Consider the following 18,229-nt stretch of genomic DNA (forward strand, 5'->3'; position numbering starts at 1 on the left):
TGAAATTTGGCTCGGGTCATTAGAAGACGTTGCTACTTTATAATTACGTAGGTACCGCTTTCAAAGGCTCCCACAATTCTGACAAATCGCAGAAGATTGACTGAAAAGGCTAAGAAAATCGCATTAATTCCATCAATCATCAACAGACGACATTTAATTCGTCGAAAGAAGAGTGGTATTTAATCCGCGTCTGATGAAATAATACTCCGTATTCAGAAAATAAACCAATAAGGATGGTTAGTCAGTTCCAGATCGCAATCTCACGGAGAACTCGAAATCTGAAACTAGCGTTGATTTTTCCAGTAGTTTACTTGACATCATATTACGAGTTTTTAATTTCAGAAGATTATGTCAAAGATATGTCTTCTAGAATTATATCACTTGAAAGGATGTGTCTAAGTGACCTTCTCCATCTTCTTTGCGCGCCCCCGCTCTACATTTGCGTATGTAAAACGCACACGATCACGGCCGTCAAGTAAATTTGTATTCTTCAAATGTACGTGGTGTTTCATAATATCTTCGCCTTATTACAATTTATGGTAATTGATTCCGATGCTGTTTCAAGCATATGCCTTTCCCATCCACGTTCCAAGATTGGTAAATAGTCAGGAAGCAGTGTAGGAATATAATGTTCCCTAACTAACCCTTCTATAATAAGAAAGCTTGTTTACATTGGAAATCGTACTTAATGGCACATAATTTCAAATTTCAAATATTTATCGACTTTTAAAATGTGATATTAACGTCAAGTGTGACGCCAAAATAATGGTCGCACGTGCTTAATGGGCACCATTTTATACAATTTATTTTATGTTTAGCATCTGTAAGAAGTTTTGTTTGGCAACTGAGTACGCGTGTTGCAATTTAAGAAGTCTTATTCCTGCATTGTTGCATTTGAAGCTGTTTTCCTACATAGTGACACTGCGTTCGGTTATCGATTGTTCAAAACTTCAAGATTATCAAATTTGTACCCTTTTACCTTTTGGTGCTATGCAAAATCTGTGGGATAATGTTGTCTCATGAAGAATGTTTTTTGAAATTTCAAAAATAAAGGTTGAATTCCTTTCCGTTGCTATAGTATACGAATTTTTTTAAGTAGAATTCAAAAAAAATTCAAGATACGAAGAATCGCATACCATTTTCAGGAGAGTAATTTTTTTCCACTCTGCTAGCATTCGAAAGCACGATTTTTAATCCGGCCAGTGCTTATGGACATATACTACATGCTTGCCAAACTTATGAGAGTGGCAATGACAGCACAAGGAGATTACGATACTTCAATTCAATCATATGCCAGTTTGACATCATTGCGGTGAGTAGCGTTGGGCAAAAAAAATCGATTAATCGATTATAATCAAATGATAATCGATAATCGGGTTTGTTTATTCTATTAAATTAATCGATTATTTGATTAATCGATTATTTGATTGATCGAGTATTTGATTAATCTTTATTTGATTAATCGATTATTTGATTAATCGGTTATTTGATTAATCGATTATTTGATTAATCGGTTATTTGATTAATCGATTATTTGATTAATCGGTTATTTGATTAATCGATTGTTTGATTAATCAATTATTAAGTAAATTTTAATTGATTATTATTAGCTGGATCATCAGTTTACGCAAAAAGGAGCACTCACAGCTCACAAGTATTATTTTATTTTATAGCGGATGTTAAAACGTCACTTTAAGCAGCTAAAATGAATTAAGATTGTATCATCAAAACTAAAGCACACCTCATCGGAGAGTAAGGTGCCTAATCATTTATTTTTATTTATTTATTTTTATTTTTGACCTTCATTTTCAAATGGGCAGGGTTTCAGCCAAGGCTGTTCTACCAACCAACCCACTATGCATTTGCAAATATCCATGCCCGAACCCGGATTCGAACCAGGGACACTTTGTTGATTATTGATTAATTGATCTGCCTAGTAATGAACGATTTGATGAAAAGAGTAATGGAATTATTTTTTATTTTTATTATTAAATAATTAACGTATTAATGCATACAAACAGATATTTATCACTCCTTGTATGTGACAATCGACTTTTGATTAAACGATTAGGTGATTAATCGATTATTTGATTAATCGATTATTTGATCGAGTGTAATCGATTATTTTTCATAATCGATTATCGATTATTCAAACCCGTAATCGCCCAGCCCTAGCGGTGAGGAACAAGGATAGCGTTATCGAAGAATGACGCAAATTAGTAAGAGAGGCATTTAGTCCGTAAGACCCCATATCTGGAGGTGCAAATGCAGTATAGCACTGATCTTTGAAGTAGAAATCGATTGGCGAAGTTTTGACATCGCTGTCCTTTTCGTTCTCGAGTTAGACGAGGAAGAAGGCGGACGGACAAACAGGTGGCAGAACAAAACCATCACATAAGGGGAATTTCTTTCGAAAAGTTACCATGCCCTGTAAGATGGCACAATATCAAGGTAATTCATTACAGGCGAGCGTTAAGCTGAAGCACTAGACGAATTGAGCGGCAAATTCGTCTAGTATAAAACAGTCACAGGTAGCCGCCCACTGCAAAACTTGTCTTTTTCTTCATATGGGCTAGATAGACATATGAAAATATAATGGCATAATTTGTGTACACCTCACAGGCGACCAGTAATAATTGCAGTGGGCGGCTACCTGCCATGACCGACGTGACTGTTTTTATACTAGACGACGTCTAGTGTTATAGCTTAAGGCGGGTCGCCTATACACAAGTGCGTACTGCTAGTCTTGGTATTGTCAATTTAAACAATTTAAAACATTGCTACCATGTAAATGCTTTTATTAGTGTGTTCGATGAAGAACTATAAAATATCTAACTAAAGCGTCCAGAAAACAAATCAGAATTTTGATGTACACCTTAGGAGCTTGAATTTTTAAGATATGTTTAACTGCTGCGATTTTTCTGTATATTAAGCGGCAGTCACATCCAACGGCTTTACCCAAGTATTTGGGCATGGTCCTATAATGTAAACATTTTTCCCAAAATTCCTTTACGAATAGGTACGATTCACCCTTAAAATGTAAAAAAATCCGATGTCAACAAATTTTGGTATCTGGGTTTCTTTGCATATTTGATAAAAATCAATCTTTCTAAATTATCGAGGTAGCAAAATACCTGGGTGTCCGATGCCGCGGTATGTTTCTTGTTACAGATATTTACTTTACGTCTGAATGTCTGATTAACTGAGCGTAGACAATGGTTCCGACTTTCGAATTTTCTGACACTTCTTTAAGTGGTTACCTGCTAAGCTACACTACTGCCTCCTACATCTACCCGAACGGTGCGTACCAAACCGCAACAAATTCAACCGACTCTTTTTTGGGCCCGATTTTAATAATAATAATAATTTGTCGGCTATTTTGACATGTACGCCCTTTTATATTTCCCGATAAGTGTGGAGCTGGTAGGAGACTATATGCTCACATTTTTTTCGTTGGCCGTGACCCTTTAAATTTCAGTCTAACTAGTGAACTGTACCCAGGACCTACGAGAACGCGGATTGGAATTAGGAGTTGAAATGGACAGTGTTGTACAGTTGGAGGCTCGTTGGCTTAACATAATAATATTATTATAATAATAAGCGTGTTCAACCTAGGTCTGCGTCTTACAGAACCAACATTTAAGGCACTACTTGACCTTACGGTCGACTGTAGTAAACAATTTAAAACTAACCTCAAACCAGTGCAAGTTTCTTTGAAACACTTCAATGCATATTCATGAAGTAATAAAATTAAAATATGGGTCAATTATAACAGGAGGAATTAATGAATTCTTACCCCTAACTTAATATAATTTACTAGCAGCTTGCGTAATTAGCAAACTTAATCCCAATTATATAGACCACTTGCAAATATTAGATTTCTAATTCAATTAATTAATGTTAATTGAAAAGAATTTACCTTGTAGATAGTAGGTTCCCCCTGAATATAATTAAAAAATACCCGACTACATTTCACGTATACCATTCAAATTTGTAGATTGTATTCATTTTCTTTAACGTCCCAGTCATTGAACGACCAAATTGCACCTTTTTTTAAATAAGTTATTCTACCAAAGAATTTTTCTTGGCTCCCTTCCGACCGCTTTCTTTACAAATATCAATTTCGTTCATTTATTACTCCCTAGAACTATAATGGTTCGGGCCCAAGGATTTTTTGGTTTATACAATCGGTTACGTATTCAGTGTTTGTTTATTTATTTATTGTCCCTCTCTTATTCTGGGCCCTCAACAGGCTGCCGCCCAATTACAGAGTGCCCCGCATAATGCTTTTTAGAGGTGTCTCTGCAGAAGGTCTTAAGTTGTTCTATTAATACTACTCCGGTATTTACCTTACGAATTAGGAAAACCTAATTCGGAGTAGCTATTGCGGTTTTAAAAAAATGCTTTTTACCTGCACAAGATTCGTGCACAATTAATACTTGTAGTTCGTTTGCTAGCAACATCAGCGTCAATTTATTAAGGATCCTCAGATCCTTTATAGTTTTGTATTGTCGTCCGTCCGTCCGTCCGTCCGTCCGTCCGTCCGTGTGCGCTCTAACTCTTTTTAAAAGTGGCCGACTGTGTTGAAATTTGGTGTATGGGTACTTTGGATTTTAAGGACGGACGCTATTGATTTTCAGTACGCTGGTTCAACAGGAACAAAAGTTATAGGGCTTCCAGTGAATCGGGAACAGGAAAAACTGCGGGCTCAATATAATAGAAATTAACATATTTCATTCCCTAGGTCATGTATCGAGTTCGGACTTTCGCTAGATTATTCCCTATGGCTTTTAGATGTGTAATAATTGAATATAACTCATCTCTGTGGTACAGGTCGAAAGTCTTAGGGCAAAATGTACCCAAAATTATTATTTTTTACACATGAATTGGGAATTTTAAAAGCTTTCTAACGCATTATCTTGATGCTGAAAGAGTGCATCACGTCGTGCACATTTGATAACCGCATATGTGAGATTCAAAGATGTTAAATGATCTTTCGGAGTCCACATGGATTTTGATCAAAATACGTCAAAATCGTTATTTATGCACCAAGATCGTTGGGAAAAAGACCAAGAGCATTATCTCATTGACCAAAACATGAATTTTGATCTATTTTTGGCAACCACATGGATTTTGATCAAAACATGTCAAAATCGTTTTTCTTGCATTGATATCGTTGGGAACAAGATTAAAAGCATTATCTCAATGACCAAGACATGAATTTGATGCATTTTTGTTAACTATAAAACGTATTTTGTAAGATTAAAATAAATTGTCGTTAAAAGTGATTGTAATACTGAGGATCCTTCGATATTTCGTTGTATCGGTTTATTTTAAACGACTTCGTATATAGCTCGATTAAAACAACTTCATATAAAACTAGCAAGTCTCTGTATAAAACGGACCGGTCAGGGAATGAGCATAGTAGCTAAAAAAAAGTGTATCGAGTGCATTTCCAATAATCAAGAACACTCATGGAATATGATCAAAATTTTTCTTTTTTCTAATCTCATACCATTCATTCGTATGTATTTCAGCGTGATGATAAGAACAATTACACATCTAACGTGGATAGATCGAATATTAAAAAAATGATCCATTCACTTCTTTCGATAAACGCAGAGAAATGAGAATGGTAAGTGCATGTAAGCCTAATCAGATATTCCTAGTTCGATAGTTCGTCAAATCCGATCAAACCTCTTACATGGCCGCCAAGATCCATTCAAACATGACTATCCGTTTTATTTTTCATATGTATATCAATTCAAATAGTAACTGTACAAGGTCATAAGCATATAATTGCTGCAAATAATCAAATGAACAATCACGAGACAAATGATTTAAATTAATGCAGATTGAAGGTGGTTTCATTTTTTGCATTTGTAATTTTTGTTCAGTTTTAGTTTCACAATGGCAATTAAACTATCCAAGTGGAATCTAATTGCTGAATTACCTTCGACACGTTCTACGAATTCCATAATTATTTTATAGGTTATTAAAGGTTATTGTATTTCAATCGGTAGAACAGAACAGACCGTCCCGTGTATGCGACATTAGCCCCTCATTTATAAATTGTAGTTAGTTGTAAGGTTCTGGAGGCCAACCATACAGTTTTAGAGTTCTTTAATAATAATATGAATTTATTGTCCAACAGACATTAAAGTCCAATAACAGGACAAAAGGTAATCTTGATTCTTGATAAATCTTAGAAAGAGTTCCGGCAATTAAGTCATAAACAGTCATTGACTTCACGTAACCCCCATTGTGTCAAAAGTGGATATTTTTTAAGAGTTCTATAAAGATGATGTCGTTAAACTAGTTCCTTGAAAAATAAACAAATAATAATAAAAAATAATGAATAGTTGCATAACTTGTGTAGGGTGGTGATCCAGAACTGTGATCAGATTCAGAACTCCAAAATTACAAAAAAAAAACGTTCCCAGTATATTCTTATGGAAATATATCCGTTTTCAAATCCGGCACCTTATGAACAACAAAAATACCAAATACAAAGGTTAAAAAAGTCTTTATAGGTAGGTAGGTATGTTCAATGTTGTATTCTTTCAACCTGAAACGCTGTTATAATTTTTTTAGAACTCTTAAAAAGTCATCCAATCCCATATTTAAAAATTAAGGGACTGTACGAAATCCTATTCAAAACTCAAAACTTGTACGTATTAAAATGTTGAATATTTCCCTGCGAATTTTAAATATCTCTTATGAGAAATAAGTGACAGTACCAGAAAATTGTTCTCGGCCATCTTTGGTAAAATTTTTCAGTTCTGATTAAGGTGCCCCCCAAGAATTCTGAAAGTTTACCGTTTTGGCTGGCGATTTATAATAGTAAGAAGAAGATAGAGGATTTTTACTTTTACCACTAAGAAATACAAAACAGATTCTTTTGTGCAATGTGGGAATTTTTACTAAAATTTTGGACAGCCACTCAACAATTCTCAAACTTTCCGTAATGAGGTTTTCTGGTGAACTTTACAAATTAACCTTAAAGTAACTAAACGGTAAGAGTGGCTAAGGAGGTAGCGATGATGTGCGCGTAGAAAGCCGAAGAGAAGTGTGAAAAGCGCATTTTCGAACCTGGAGAAGATATTCAATCTGTCGGGTCGGAAGGGGTGTTGTAACGGGCTAGTTCTTTTTACAGGGGCTGAAATCCCCACAAATTCGCGGATTTAAAAACCGTAGTCAAAAGTAGGCCCTACCTCATCGATTTGTGACGTAAAGATCCTTGATTCCCTTAACAAAAATTTGCTCGATGCAAGTTTGGATATTCCCGAGTTGCCTAGGTAATAGTTATATTTTTATACCACTTTATTTTACAGTAAATTTCGTCTGTTCCTTCAACGGTCGAGGACAAATTTCACCACGTGACGTAAAAACTCATGTTTCCGTCCGCACGGCGTGATTTATGCAGTTGGTCACGACTTAGATCTTTAATTCTAATTTATCGGTAGGTACGATAAATTTTTATGTAAATCATCACAGACGATCGTTTGAAGAACTGCCAAAAGCTCAAAACGTGTAAATGGTAAATGTCGCAATCGGAAATGTACGAAACAGGTTATCGCATCAGGTGATTGGTACAATTAATGATTACCACGTTTGCATCGAGTCATTTAATTCTTTAAATCACGTCCTGATAAATTGATGGTCGTATATTTGACCCGTTACCGTTTCGTATACAAGACTTCAATCGTACGCTTTTCCTTTTAAGAAAACAAAGGAAATATCCACGATCTTTCTATACTTAAAAAAAGGTGACTTTTTCGGGCAACAACTGGAATCATAAAGCATGTATCTATTTACCCATGAACCGTGCGGAGTTATGTGAAGAAGCACTTAGCGCTGTTTATTTTTTGCCTTTAAAAGCTGGGGCAAGATAGCTGGAAATGCATTAAAATAAATTACGTGCAAGTAAAAACCCTTTCGATTCAGAATTCTTACCTATTTAAAGATGGCGTCGAGATAATGACCGCCTTAAAATTGATTACGGAAGTAATTAGTCTCTTTGCGCGACTTATCGTAAACGTCGCCGCCGGTAGGACGTCTCCAGTGCGATAATATTAACACTTAGTCGAAAAAAGTGGAATATTAGTAAACTATAATTAGGGTCACGGTTGAAGATTAAACATTTAGGTTAGTCATCGTGTTCTGTTCACCTTTTTTCGCGCCGTAGATAACTACAAACGATTAGCTGTCAAATGGACGCTGAGGTTTGTAGAGATTTTGCTGAGAATTAACACACTTAACGACGTACATAAGAATTTGGTGTTAACAGGGCAAGTATTCTTGTAAAAGATGTTTATTCTGATAAATTGGCTGATGAAGTGTTTAGCACTTGTCGATCTTCGCCTCTCTTGTGCTGCCAATGCTAATGGCTGATAGTATAAAACTTTAAAAATGAATTGACAGTCCATTACATCTGTTTTCGTTTAAGATTAACTTCCTGGAATCAAGTTGTCACCAATAGTCGATGTGATAGTGTGCCGTAATCTAAATTATTCATCCACATTTGCATCGGATCCAACACTCACGGTATGCCCAAACTGCGACAAATGTTATCGAATTTGAAAATCTCTTTCTAGATCTTTGATTATATATATATATAAAATATTTTATTAGTTTTATTTTTCCCCGGCCTTATGGAAGAGATTAAATTTGCACCCACGCAAAATAAATAATAATTAGGTGGTCCCCCTTGTAATGTTGATACACTACACCTTGGAGAACCATTTCTTGTTGAAGAATGTAGGAAAAGGAGACGTGCCTAAAAGACAACGCAGACAGGGGCCACAGCCCCATCAACGTCGAACTAAATCCTAGCTGACGGAAGACCGTGTCCCACGACGACACAGTGACTGTAAAACTAGTGAACTGAACAAGTCCTACAGAATTCCTAGTGCTGCCAGACGTCCGGAATCCCACCCTTTTAGGGGTTGACTTTATCTAGGCCCCCCCCCTCCCTGATCCCGAACCTGCCCGATGTATACAGAGATATTTATTAAGAAGTAGACATAGGGATTTATGTGTATTATTTTTTCCTTGTTTACTTTTAAAAGACGAATCTCTTCTGAAGCACGCCTAATTTTATGCAACCAAAATAACTCTAGTGCACTCTCTGCACTGCCTATTCTGGGTTTATTTTTTAGTACCTCCTAATTCCAAACAATATTCAAATGAATTAATATGACAGCCAGATCTTTATTTAATGAAGAAGTTATTTTGGTTGCATAAAATTAGGCGCCCTTCAGAAGAGATTTTGTCATTCGAAAGTAAACATAGGGAAAAACAATACACCTAAATCCCTATGTCTACTTCTTAATAAATATCCCTGTATATTGGTCATTCATCGACGGCGCCAGAAAACACTTCTTCGCACCGGAACCTGTCACCCACTTCTTCGACTACACGCTGACCCTTCTCAGTCTGTCGATTCCAAATCAAGGACCCCCAGATGCGCATCTAAACGACCCTCGGCCATGAGCGTGCCGAGACCTGAACCTATTCGGAAGGAGCCCAAGCCGCCTCGACGCCGGCGCGGCATCCACTTCCACTTCCCACCCTAAATCCAGAGTTGTACAGTTTTTTCGCGGACAGTTCCTGTGCAGCCAGCGGCGCCACTGAGCACGCGGCCACATCCAAATACACAAGACATAGACAAGCTAAATACTCTTCAACTAGAGAGCCGGACACGTTTTCTCTAGGCCCATATCATTAGCGCTACATTCGATTCTCACTGGGCCGTGCCAGCGAGTCGCCTCGCAGCAGGTACTACAAGAGGAACTCAATCACATGCTGCAACTGGACGTCATTGAGGAATGCGAGGTACCCCGGGTCTCCCCTGTTGTCATGGTCCCGACGGAACCATACGACTATGTGTGGATTATAGAAAATTGAATGCAGTGACCATCCCAGACAGTTGGCCATTCCCACGGATTGACGATCTCCTAAATGCCGCACGTGATTTCAACAATAGATGCCCCATGGATAGAGACTAGACCGCCTTCATATTTCCCCTGCTCTGGTACAAAAGAATGCCTTTTGGCCTAAAGAATGCCCCTCGCCACGTTCCAGCGTCTAATCGATCACGTGAAGGGCCAATTAGTCAGGATAACTCTCCTCGCCTACCTCAACGACATCATACTACTGCCCAACGACGCGAAAACGCACTTGCATGATCTCGCCGCGGTCCTCATCCGCGTAAAGCATTGCCACTTGAAGGCTACACGGAGAAAATGGCACTTCCTGAGGGAACAAGTTAAGTACACTCCAACCTTCAACAGTGCCCATCCTGTGAAAACCGCCGCCATCGTAGAACTTCGGGTACCAAAAAACCTCACGCACCTTATGTCCTTAATATAAACGTGCTTGTCGTACAGACGCTTCGTACCCGATTTGGCCGATGTGGGAACCGTGTAACGATTTGTTTTCTCCATTACGAAGTATTATTATTGTTTATTACTTGTCAACAGATCCCTGTAACATTTAAAGCAATTTAATAGATAGCTCCACCTATTGTTGGAATTTAATAACGTCAATTTGCCGCGCATACGGTCAGCGCCTTGATTAGTAAGTATCGATTTGACTTTCCTTCATAAGCCGTAACAAAATACACTTCGTTTAAACAGCTGAAAGCGCGAGTTAGAACGCATGGAATTTTAATTGCCATCATCCGTATATATTGATCTCAGGCGATTTGATTCATAATCTGAGGATTCAGAAGTAATCAGTGGACCGGATTCACCTATAACTCCTGCAGTGTGGATATACTTTGTGTTCTTCCTTTTTATCGTAAATACCGCCATTTGCATTTCGTGTATTGAGGTGTACCTTTCTTTAGGTTCGGCTGTAATTTGTCACACTGCATCGACGATTGTTGCATTCATCTATGATTAGCCCTCTAATTTAAGAGGTATGTAAATTTTATGTTATAAAAGAAGAGGGGTTACCTTTGATTTCTTTTAGGGTTTTTATTTTCAGTACCAGTATACATTCCGGATACGTTTTACTGTACCTACAATTCTTGTTCCGACATACGAGTTTGGTAACCTTGGATTAATCCCAGCATTGTCTGCGAGCGCCGTCACCGTTGGCGTCTGTTTCCACATAATGCTGATAATAAGCGGCCAGTTTGCTATGGGTCACGGTCAAGGATCGAACCTCATAAGGGACAATTTCTGTAATTCTTTAGCGTCTTAGTTGATAACTAGTTTGCCCCTTCAGGGTTATATGCTTTTACATTTAAGTAATTTGTGAACATACTCAGTATCTATGTCATCTCGGTTAAGTTATGATCGGGTTTGAAACGCGTATGTTGTTGGAAATCCATGGAATATTAAATTTGATGTACACGACGTTTACTCGCGATCTACCCCTTAAGACCACCACTTCCTTCTGGAGGGGTTGACCAATTAAATATCGTGCCTGGTATAGAAGTAGATTACGAGTTAACGAGGCCCTTCAGGCATTAATCAACTAATTATATACAAAGCCCTGCGATATGGGAGGTTTTCGTATGATTGATTTCAGGTTTTGGATGCGAGAACTGAGCTCATATCTTGGCGTCGACATCTAATTTTATTCGAGGTAAGACTTGCCTTATATGTTTTACGAATTAGTTTGCTAGTCGATCATTCTTGATTGGGGGAATTTCTATTGAGAGTGCATTTACTAAGAGCTTTGAGTAATGCAATTTATAATTTTGAGTATTTAGGGGGAGTATTTTGTATTTGTGTGATACGCGATGCAATTTTGGAGAGAACTTTTGTTTTTGCCATTTTATGTTTGAATAAACCAGTATTTCTTCTGGTACCTAAACTGATTTGTACTGTTATTAATGAAAAATGCATACAACATTTTGGAAAATTATAATTGATCGCCGGCTCGTGGGGCGCAGTTCAGTTAACTGAACTGCGGTGTAAGGGTCTCTGGTTCGGACATGGATATTTGTAAATGTACAGTGGGTTGGGTTGGCTTGGCTGAAACCCCACCCACTCAAAAATAAAATTAAAAAAATAATAATAAAATCGAAATTTGGTATCTTTTTTGAGTCGATTTTCGACGAAATTGATTTAATTATTCAGAACTGTGCGGATCTCCTCAGGAACTAGTTTTGTTCTCGGAACTTTTATGGCGGCGCCCAAATTGTGTCGAACCCATTAGACAACATAGGAACATGGTAACAGAAACACTGGCAGCTAGTTCATAATTGAAGCAAATAAGCAATTGAAGGGGGTGGCAGCTGAAGCGTGAAAATTCCAAATTGTTTAATAGAAACATAACATTAAAATTGCAAAACAGAACCGAAGGTTAAATTGAGTGGCTAAAGATAGTTGCAGCGCCACAATAAATTAGAGCATTTAAGTTGACTAATTACTTCTCCATCGTCAATTGGATTTCACGCTAAAACTGCGAAATGCCTAATATAACTCGAGAGGATGTTGCGTACGGTCATGTTTTAAAAGTGCACTATACACGACGTTGACGAAAAACTTCTTGAAAGGTTCGAAGCAGACTCGACCTACTTAATTTGATTAAAACTAACCACTCCTATTTCAATACGTTTTTCTCATAACCGTGACGTAACAGGAAAGCACTTACTTGCTAAAAGTTGGAAGAAAAACTAGTCCCTCGTGTTCATAATCTTGGCGCCATACAATTAAGAACCAATTAGAAAATTGTTACGCAAGTACCGCATGTATCTACTTAGGAAGATTTTTTGGCGATAACATGGAAAATTGCATCACGTGCTTCGACTGAAACTATGCGAGGGTTGATTAAGTAAATTGGTGGTGCGTGCTACTATGAAATGAAATTTATGTTCCTCTTAATAGACACATTAAATAATCATTCGATTAAAGTTAATTTAATTCGAGTCAAAAATCTGTCTTGCTTTTGATGTGGTGGTGCGATTATCTTCCTCAAGAAAGTCTCAACATGATGCGTTCTGGGTGCATTCACCGAAATAACACTAACCTCAAGAACTGGTTTTTTTTAAACATTAATAATTAATTATAAAAGTAAAACAATATGTTTCGAAATGTAAAACATAACTGGGTCAAAGTCGTACGTCAAATTTAATGGTTCAGATACAGGTCCATACTTTTACGTTTCCACATGGTATGAATTATGCGAGTTTAAGTAGTGCATGGACGACCTATTTATTAACAACAACGATAAAAAAACCATCAATAGAACCCATCGATTATCTAATATACCCGCCAATTTTAAAAGCATTTTAATTGCGTTGGCCGAAATTGAAAGCGCCAAAAATAGACAGTAGGTCAGATTTGCAGGCCGCGTTTATTTTCTCATGACACTCATGACAAAGAGTAAGTTACATGCAGCGTTAATTATAGTAAAGTTCGCATACCTGAAGGTCCACCAGATGTTGAAGCACATAGTATTCAACCAGAAAAATGCCGCCAGGAAGACGAAGTGCATCGCTGCCGCTGGAAAAAGAAATACATGATTTAGTACGCATTTAAATGTCCGCCGTAGTTATTTACTGCACGAGGAAGTGCGAGTATTTATTACAAATTAAATTGAATTTGGGTTACGCTGCAGGTGAGAAGAAACTGTGCTAAATGTCACGTTTGAGACAAATTCTTTAACGGTCGCTATTGCTTTTTTATTTCTCGAAATTTCCGTACACCCACTTAATATTCATTGGATTGCATCAATCCATCAACGGTAATTTTTATGCTCGTCATTAACAATTTACATAAAATTTGGATGGTGTATGTAACGGGGTTATTAAGTCGTGCTTCGTTAAGATTAGTTATGGGCGCGTTATGGTAATCGTGACAATTTAATAAACGTTATGATCAATTTTCCGATTTTGATACGAATATAAGGTCAATTGTAAATTTGTTGAGCCATAACATCCGACAATTTTGAATTATAACGGTCAATGGTGTTTTTGGACTGTTTCGTAATAACCATAAATGGAACCTGCTTGATGCCAAAGGAATTTAACTCGGAATTTACTATTGACCGGGTTTTGTCACAAACAGCAAGTTCGATGATAAGTAACTATCAAAAACCTCAATTGCGTTCATCCACCGAGTTACGGGTGGGGCGGGTGTTTTTCTTCTTTTTTGTGTTTATATAAATCCTGAGGTAGGATACCACTTTGAATAAGTAGCTCGCTTGAAAATGTGGCATTTGAAATGAGGCACTGGATCTACCATATCATTATTTAAAGGGAATGTTTGATGCAGTTATAGTAAAAAAGTGGGGATCAACAAAAAAACTACCCCCTTTGGAATTTGATAACAATCAACTACTTAACCACCTAAATGTCTATGTCGAATTATGTGTTAAGAATTTCTGAGAGTTCTGAGATAAATTGTTGCAGCATTCTTCTTGTATTCATTGCACTAATTAGTCCAGATTCTGAAGTGGGTGCTACATCCGGAGATCGGAGAGGCCTTTCCACAGATCCTCTTCCGCCTATCCAACTGGCCCGGAAGCACCTACCTGTTATATCTTATGTAATCGAGAAGAGAAAAAATCAAATGAACCTAATGAAACGGTACATTGCTATTTAAAACAATTTTATGTACAATCGTTATTTACCGAAATATATACTATATTCCATACATAGTGGGCACCCTGTATGTATAAATTCGTGGAAAATCCAATATGGCAATTCACCAAATCTGCACGCACATTCCAAAGTAAACTTTGAGAGGTTCAATTGTATACAGGGTGTTAGTAAATTCGAAGTAGATATTTTGAGGTGTGATTGAGAGTGCAAATACAAGCATTTTGACGTAAGGAACACGTGTCCGGAAACGCAATCATTCGGCGCGCGTTATGTCAAAATGCTTATATTTGCACTCTCAATCACACCTCAAAATATCTACATCGAATTTACTAACACCCTGTATACAACTTACGACTATGCACACATTTTTGAGAGATGGCAACCACGCGATTTTTACAAGAGGAAAAGCTCTCTACGCCATCTAATGGAAAGCACGAACGTTGGTTACGTTTGGCATCTTCTTTTGAATGGCGATGGCGGAAGCATCGCTCCGTAAATGTTTGCTATGTTTGTGATAATTAATGCAGGTAGTAATCTTTGCAATTCTTTATATCGTATTTGTGTTTTGTATGCAACATTTTATATTTTTGTTTTTGAAATTGACTTGATTTAACCGTAATGCGAAATCACTTATTTGATACCATTATCTTTTTGTTAGAAATCGTTTACGTTTTTGGTGTAATATTTGCTTAATGTATGTTTATGTTTTGATTACATGGTCTTGTTTGATCAATTTTTTTAACATGTGGAAATTATCGAACTGTTTTGATGCGTGCATCTGTACTGACTTGTTGTTTGTAAACAACCATTGCCGTGAATGAAGCACTCACGGGGGTGGCAAAAAACTGTGATCAAATGAGTTACGACACCTAATTCCGTGATTGTCGTCGACATTCAACTGTAGAGTCAAAACCCCGAAACGAGGGGCGAGTTACATATCTTGGGGGCAAGATTATGCTAATACTTTTTTTTCCTAATCAATAAAAACCATTATTATTATTAAAAACGCTTCAGTTTAGAGTCTATGTGTCGAGAGTCAATGATTTCCACATATTTTGTCGTAACATTGAATAACCTACAAGGCCATATAATTTTATCGAGTCCCAACAATAAAAATGGAGCAATTTATCTCTAAAATAACATAAGTACTCTCTTGTAACCTACAGGCTACACATTTTGTTAATGTTATTGTTATAATTTTATGTTATGCATTCACATCATTACAAACAATGAATTTTGCTACACAATTTAATATTAATTTGACGGCTGGTTTTTTATTGGTAAGTTCGTTTTATCATAGTCTGTTTCTGTTTATTTTCACTAAACTTTCGATCAATAACGATCATTACTAAACAAACTTTTTACAATTTCCGTGTTTTATTTTACGTTCCTTCCCAACTGTACTTCAGGTTATAGCGTAACTAACGTAATGCCTTAGATGTTTGATCACGTGCCACTTTTCAAATTTAAGCGGGATCTTGTTTAGTTTTGGAGGGAATAGTCATTCGGGTGACCAATTTCAACGTTTCCCTCTTATTTGTTTGTTTGTTTGTGTTATTATCTGTTACAGATAAGGCAGAAAGCGCCCTTCTGAGCTCAAAAGGTCATCACAACCAGAGTTCAAAGGCAATTTTTTTAATTTTCGGCGAGTCTTAATATAACGTTATTGATTATATACAGGTTTTCGATACAATCGAAGTGTAATGATTACATTTGCTTGATATTCATTTAACAACTATAGCTCCGTTGTTTTCTGCGGAAGCCTGTTTTTATTTTAATAATTTCCCCACTACGGGTTGATCCCTTTTTGCTAAAAATTCATTTAAATTAAACATTGATATTTCAGATCTAGATACTACACTGAGGACAGTGTGTAGTGTGTAGGAATTTGTAATATTTTGAGATATCGTTTTGGCTAGTGTGCGAGAACCCCGTTATTCGCCCCGACCCACCTACCTGAGCTTACCGTCTGCTTTATCTCATGGTAAATTTATTCATTTGCTTAAAGTGAATAGTGAACGTAACACAATTATAGAACAATCATTCGAACAGACAGACGAACAGACGTACATACACTCAAAAATAAGCTTTTACTATAGTTTCTTTAGCATTTGGGGGCAATGTTGCTCCAAATTTTGAAAAGTGTATGAATTTCGTTACGTAAGGGAAACTTATTGGTTCATACACTGAATTCGTGCTTGTTTATGTTGCTCATTACTTGAAGACAGTGGCAAATCTTTAATGCAGGGTTCAAAGAATGTGTTTTTTTCTGAAGAGTTTGTACAATTTGTACTTGTTAGCTAAATCAGAAATTCGTCGAAATCAAGAAAAGTGTTGACATGGATGCTAAGAATATAACGCTAATCTGCGGGCAATTGTTTCAGACTGTTCTTCCAGGTACGAACAACTTGAATTACTCGGAAAACCAAAGGGAAAATTATTATATGGCAAATGAATTAGATTCAAGCATGCCGCACGTGCAAGCTCAATTGTATAAATTTGTAAATGACATTTGCCGGAAATTGAAGTAACAGTAAAGATTAAGGATATAATGGGACATTTCATCATTTCTTCAATACACTTTGACAGAAGATGGGATGATGAGAAGCGGTCATTGTGTAAAAATTTCCTCGAAAAAAGTTATGAAAGAGGAAATTATCTTCATAATTTATTTGAAACAAAATTTCAAGAGATTAACTTTCAACAACAACTCAAAACTAGCTAAATTACGTACAACCTCCAGTTTGCAAATTCCATATTTTTTATAGACCGTGACTAATTCGCGAAATTAGCGAAAGTATAGAAAGTGATTCAGCCAAACTGATTTTTTCTGGGACATCGTGAATGCTTTTATCATTATGATTATAATTGGTTTATTCAACCTGACCGACATGTTTAATCATTACGTCAGCTAATGATAAAAAACCTTCAATTAATATTAATTATATTCAATACCTTAAGGTAAATAACCTTAGAAATAAACATCCTTAAAGGTAACGTCGTTATTTAATTAAATTGAGGAAAAGTGCCGTTTTGTTTTTCCTTAACGGCGCATAAAATTTGCTAATGGGACCACCAACCTCCGCGCTTACACATAAATGGTACCTATTGTTTAACAGCTTATACCGTTGCAAAAATTATTACTCCACTTTACACACTCGTTAATTATAATTAATCTCTTTGAATTAGTGGTAAAGGTCAATTCACATAAATCATTCGAAGTTTGTTTTCCTAAACGAAATAATTAGTTTAAAAAAACATGCACCGAAGACAATTCCGCTTTGTTTATTAGAAGAAAAACGGTTTCGATTAGGAGAAATTTGAAGGTTTTCAAACCCGCAGCACGTGCTTGTCATACTCATTGTTGTTTATACATATTAAGGACGTAATTTATTTAAACAATGTTCTACGGTGATTGTTATGCAAAAGTCTTAATGAAAAATGCATTAACTTGTGGCTTTTGGAGTACCTACTCGTTTTTACATGGATAGCGACCTTTCGGCGAAAGATTGATTCTGCACATTCGTGAGCCAAACGCTCTATTTTTCGTTAGTGCGACTTTCACGTCGTTTGTTTCGTACAAAATAACGGAATTTTTATTTTTCTGAAGAACATAAACATCTCGTGTTTTCAATTTATGTTCAAATTTAGTTTTAAGTTGATTGA

The 18,229-nt window shown here is 36.6% G+C and overlaps 1 protein-coding gene across 1 annotated transcript in view; it reads right to left on the reverse strand.

Annotated features, from left to right (window-relative positions):
- LOC116169552 (probable G-protein coupled receptor Mth-like 1) overlaps positions 1-18,229 on the reverse strand; it is a 54,044-nt gene that overhangs the window by 11,243 nt on the left and 24,572 nt on the right. Inside the window, exon 2 of the mRNA XM_031485668.1 lies at positions 13,385-13,463. Coding sequence (XP_031341528.1) covers positions 13,385-13,463 — 79 coding nt within the window. The remainder of the gene's footprint in view (positions 1-13,384; positions 13,464-18,229) is intronic.

The sequence above is a fragment of the Photinus pyralis genome, unplaced genomic scaffold (assembly GCF_008802855.1).
Source record: "Photinus pyralis isolate 1611_PpyrPB1 unplaced genomic scaffold, Ppyr1.3 Ppyr1.4_LG4, whole genome shotgun sequence".
NCBI lineage: Eukaryota > Metazoa > Arthropoda > Insecta > Coleoptera > Lampyridae > Photinus > Photinus pyralis.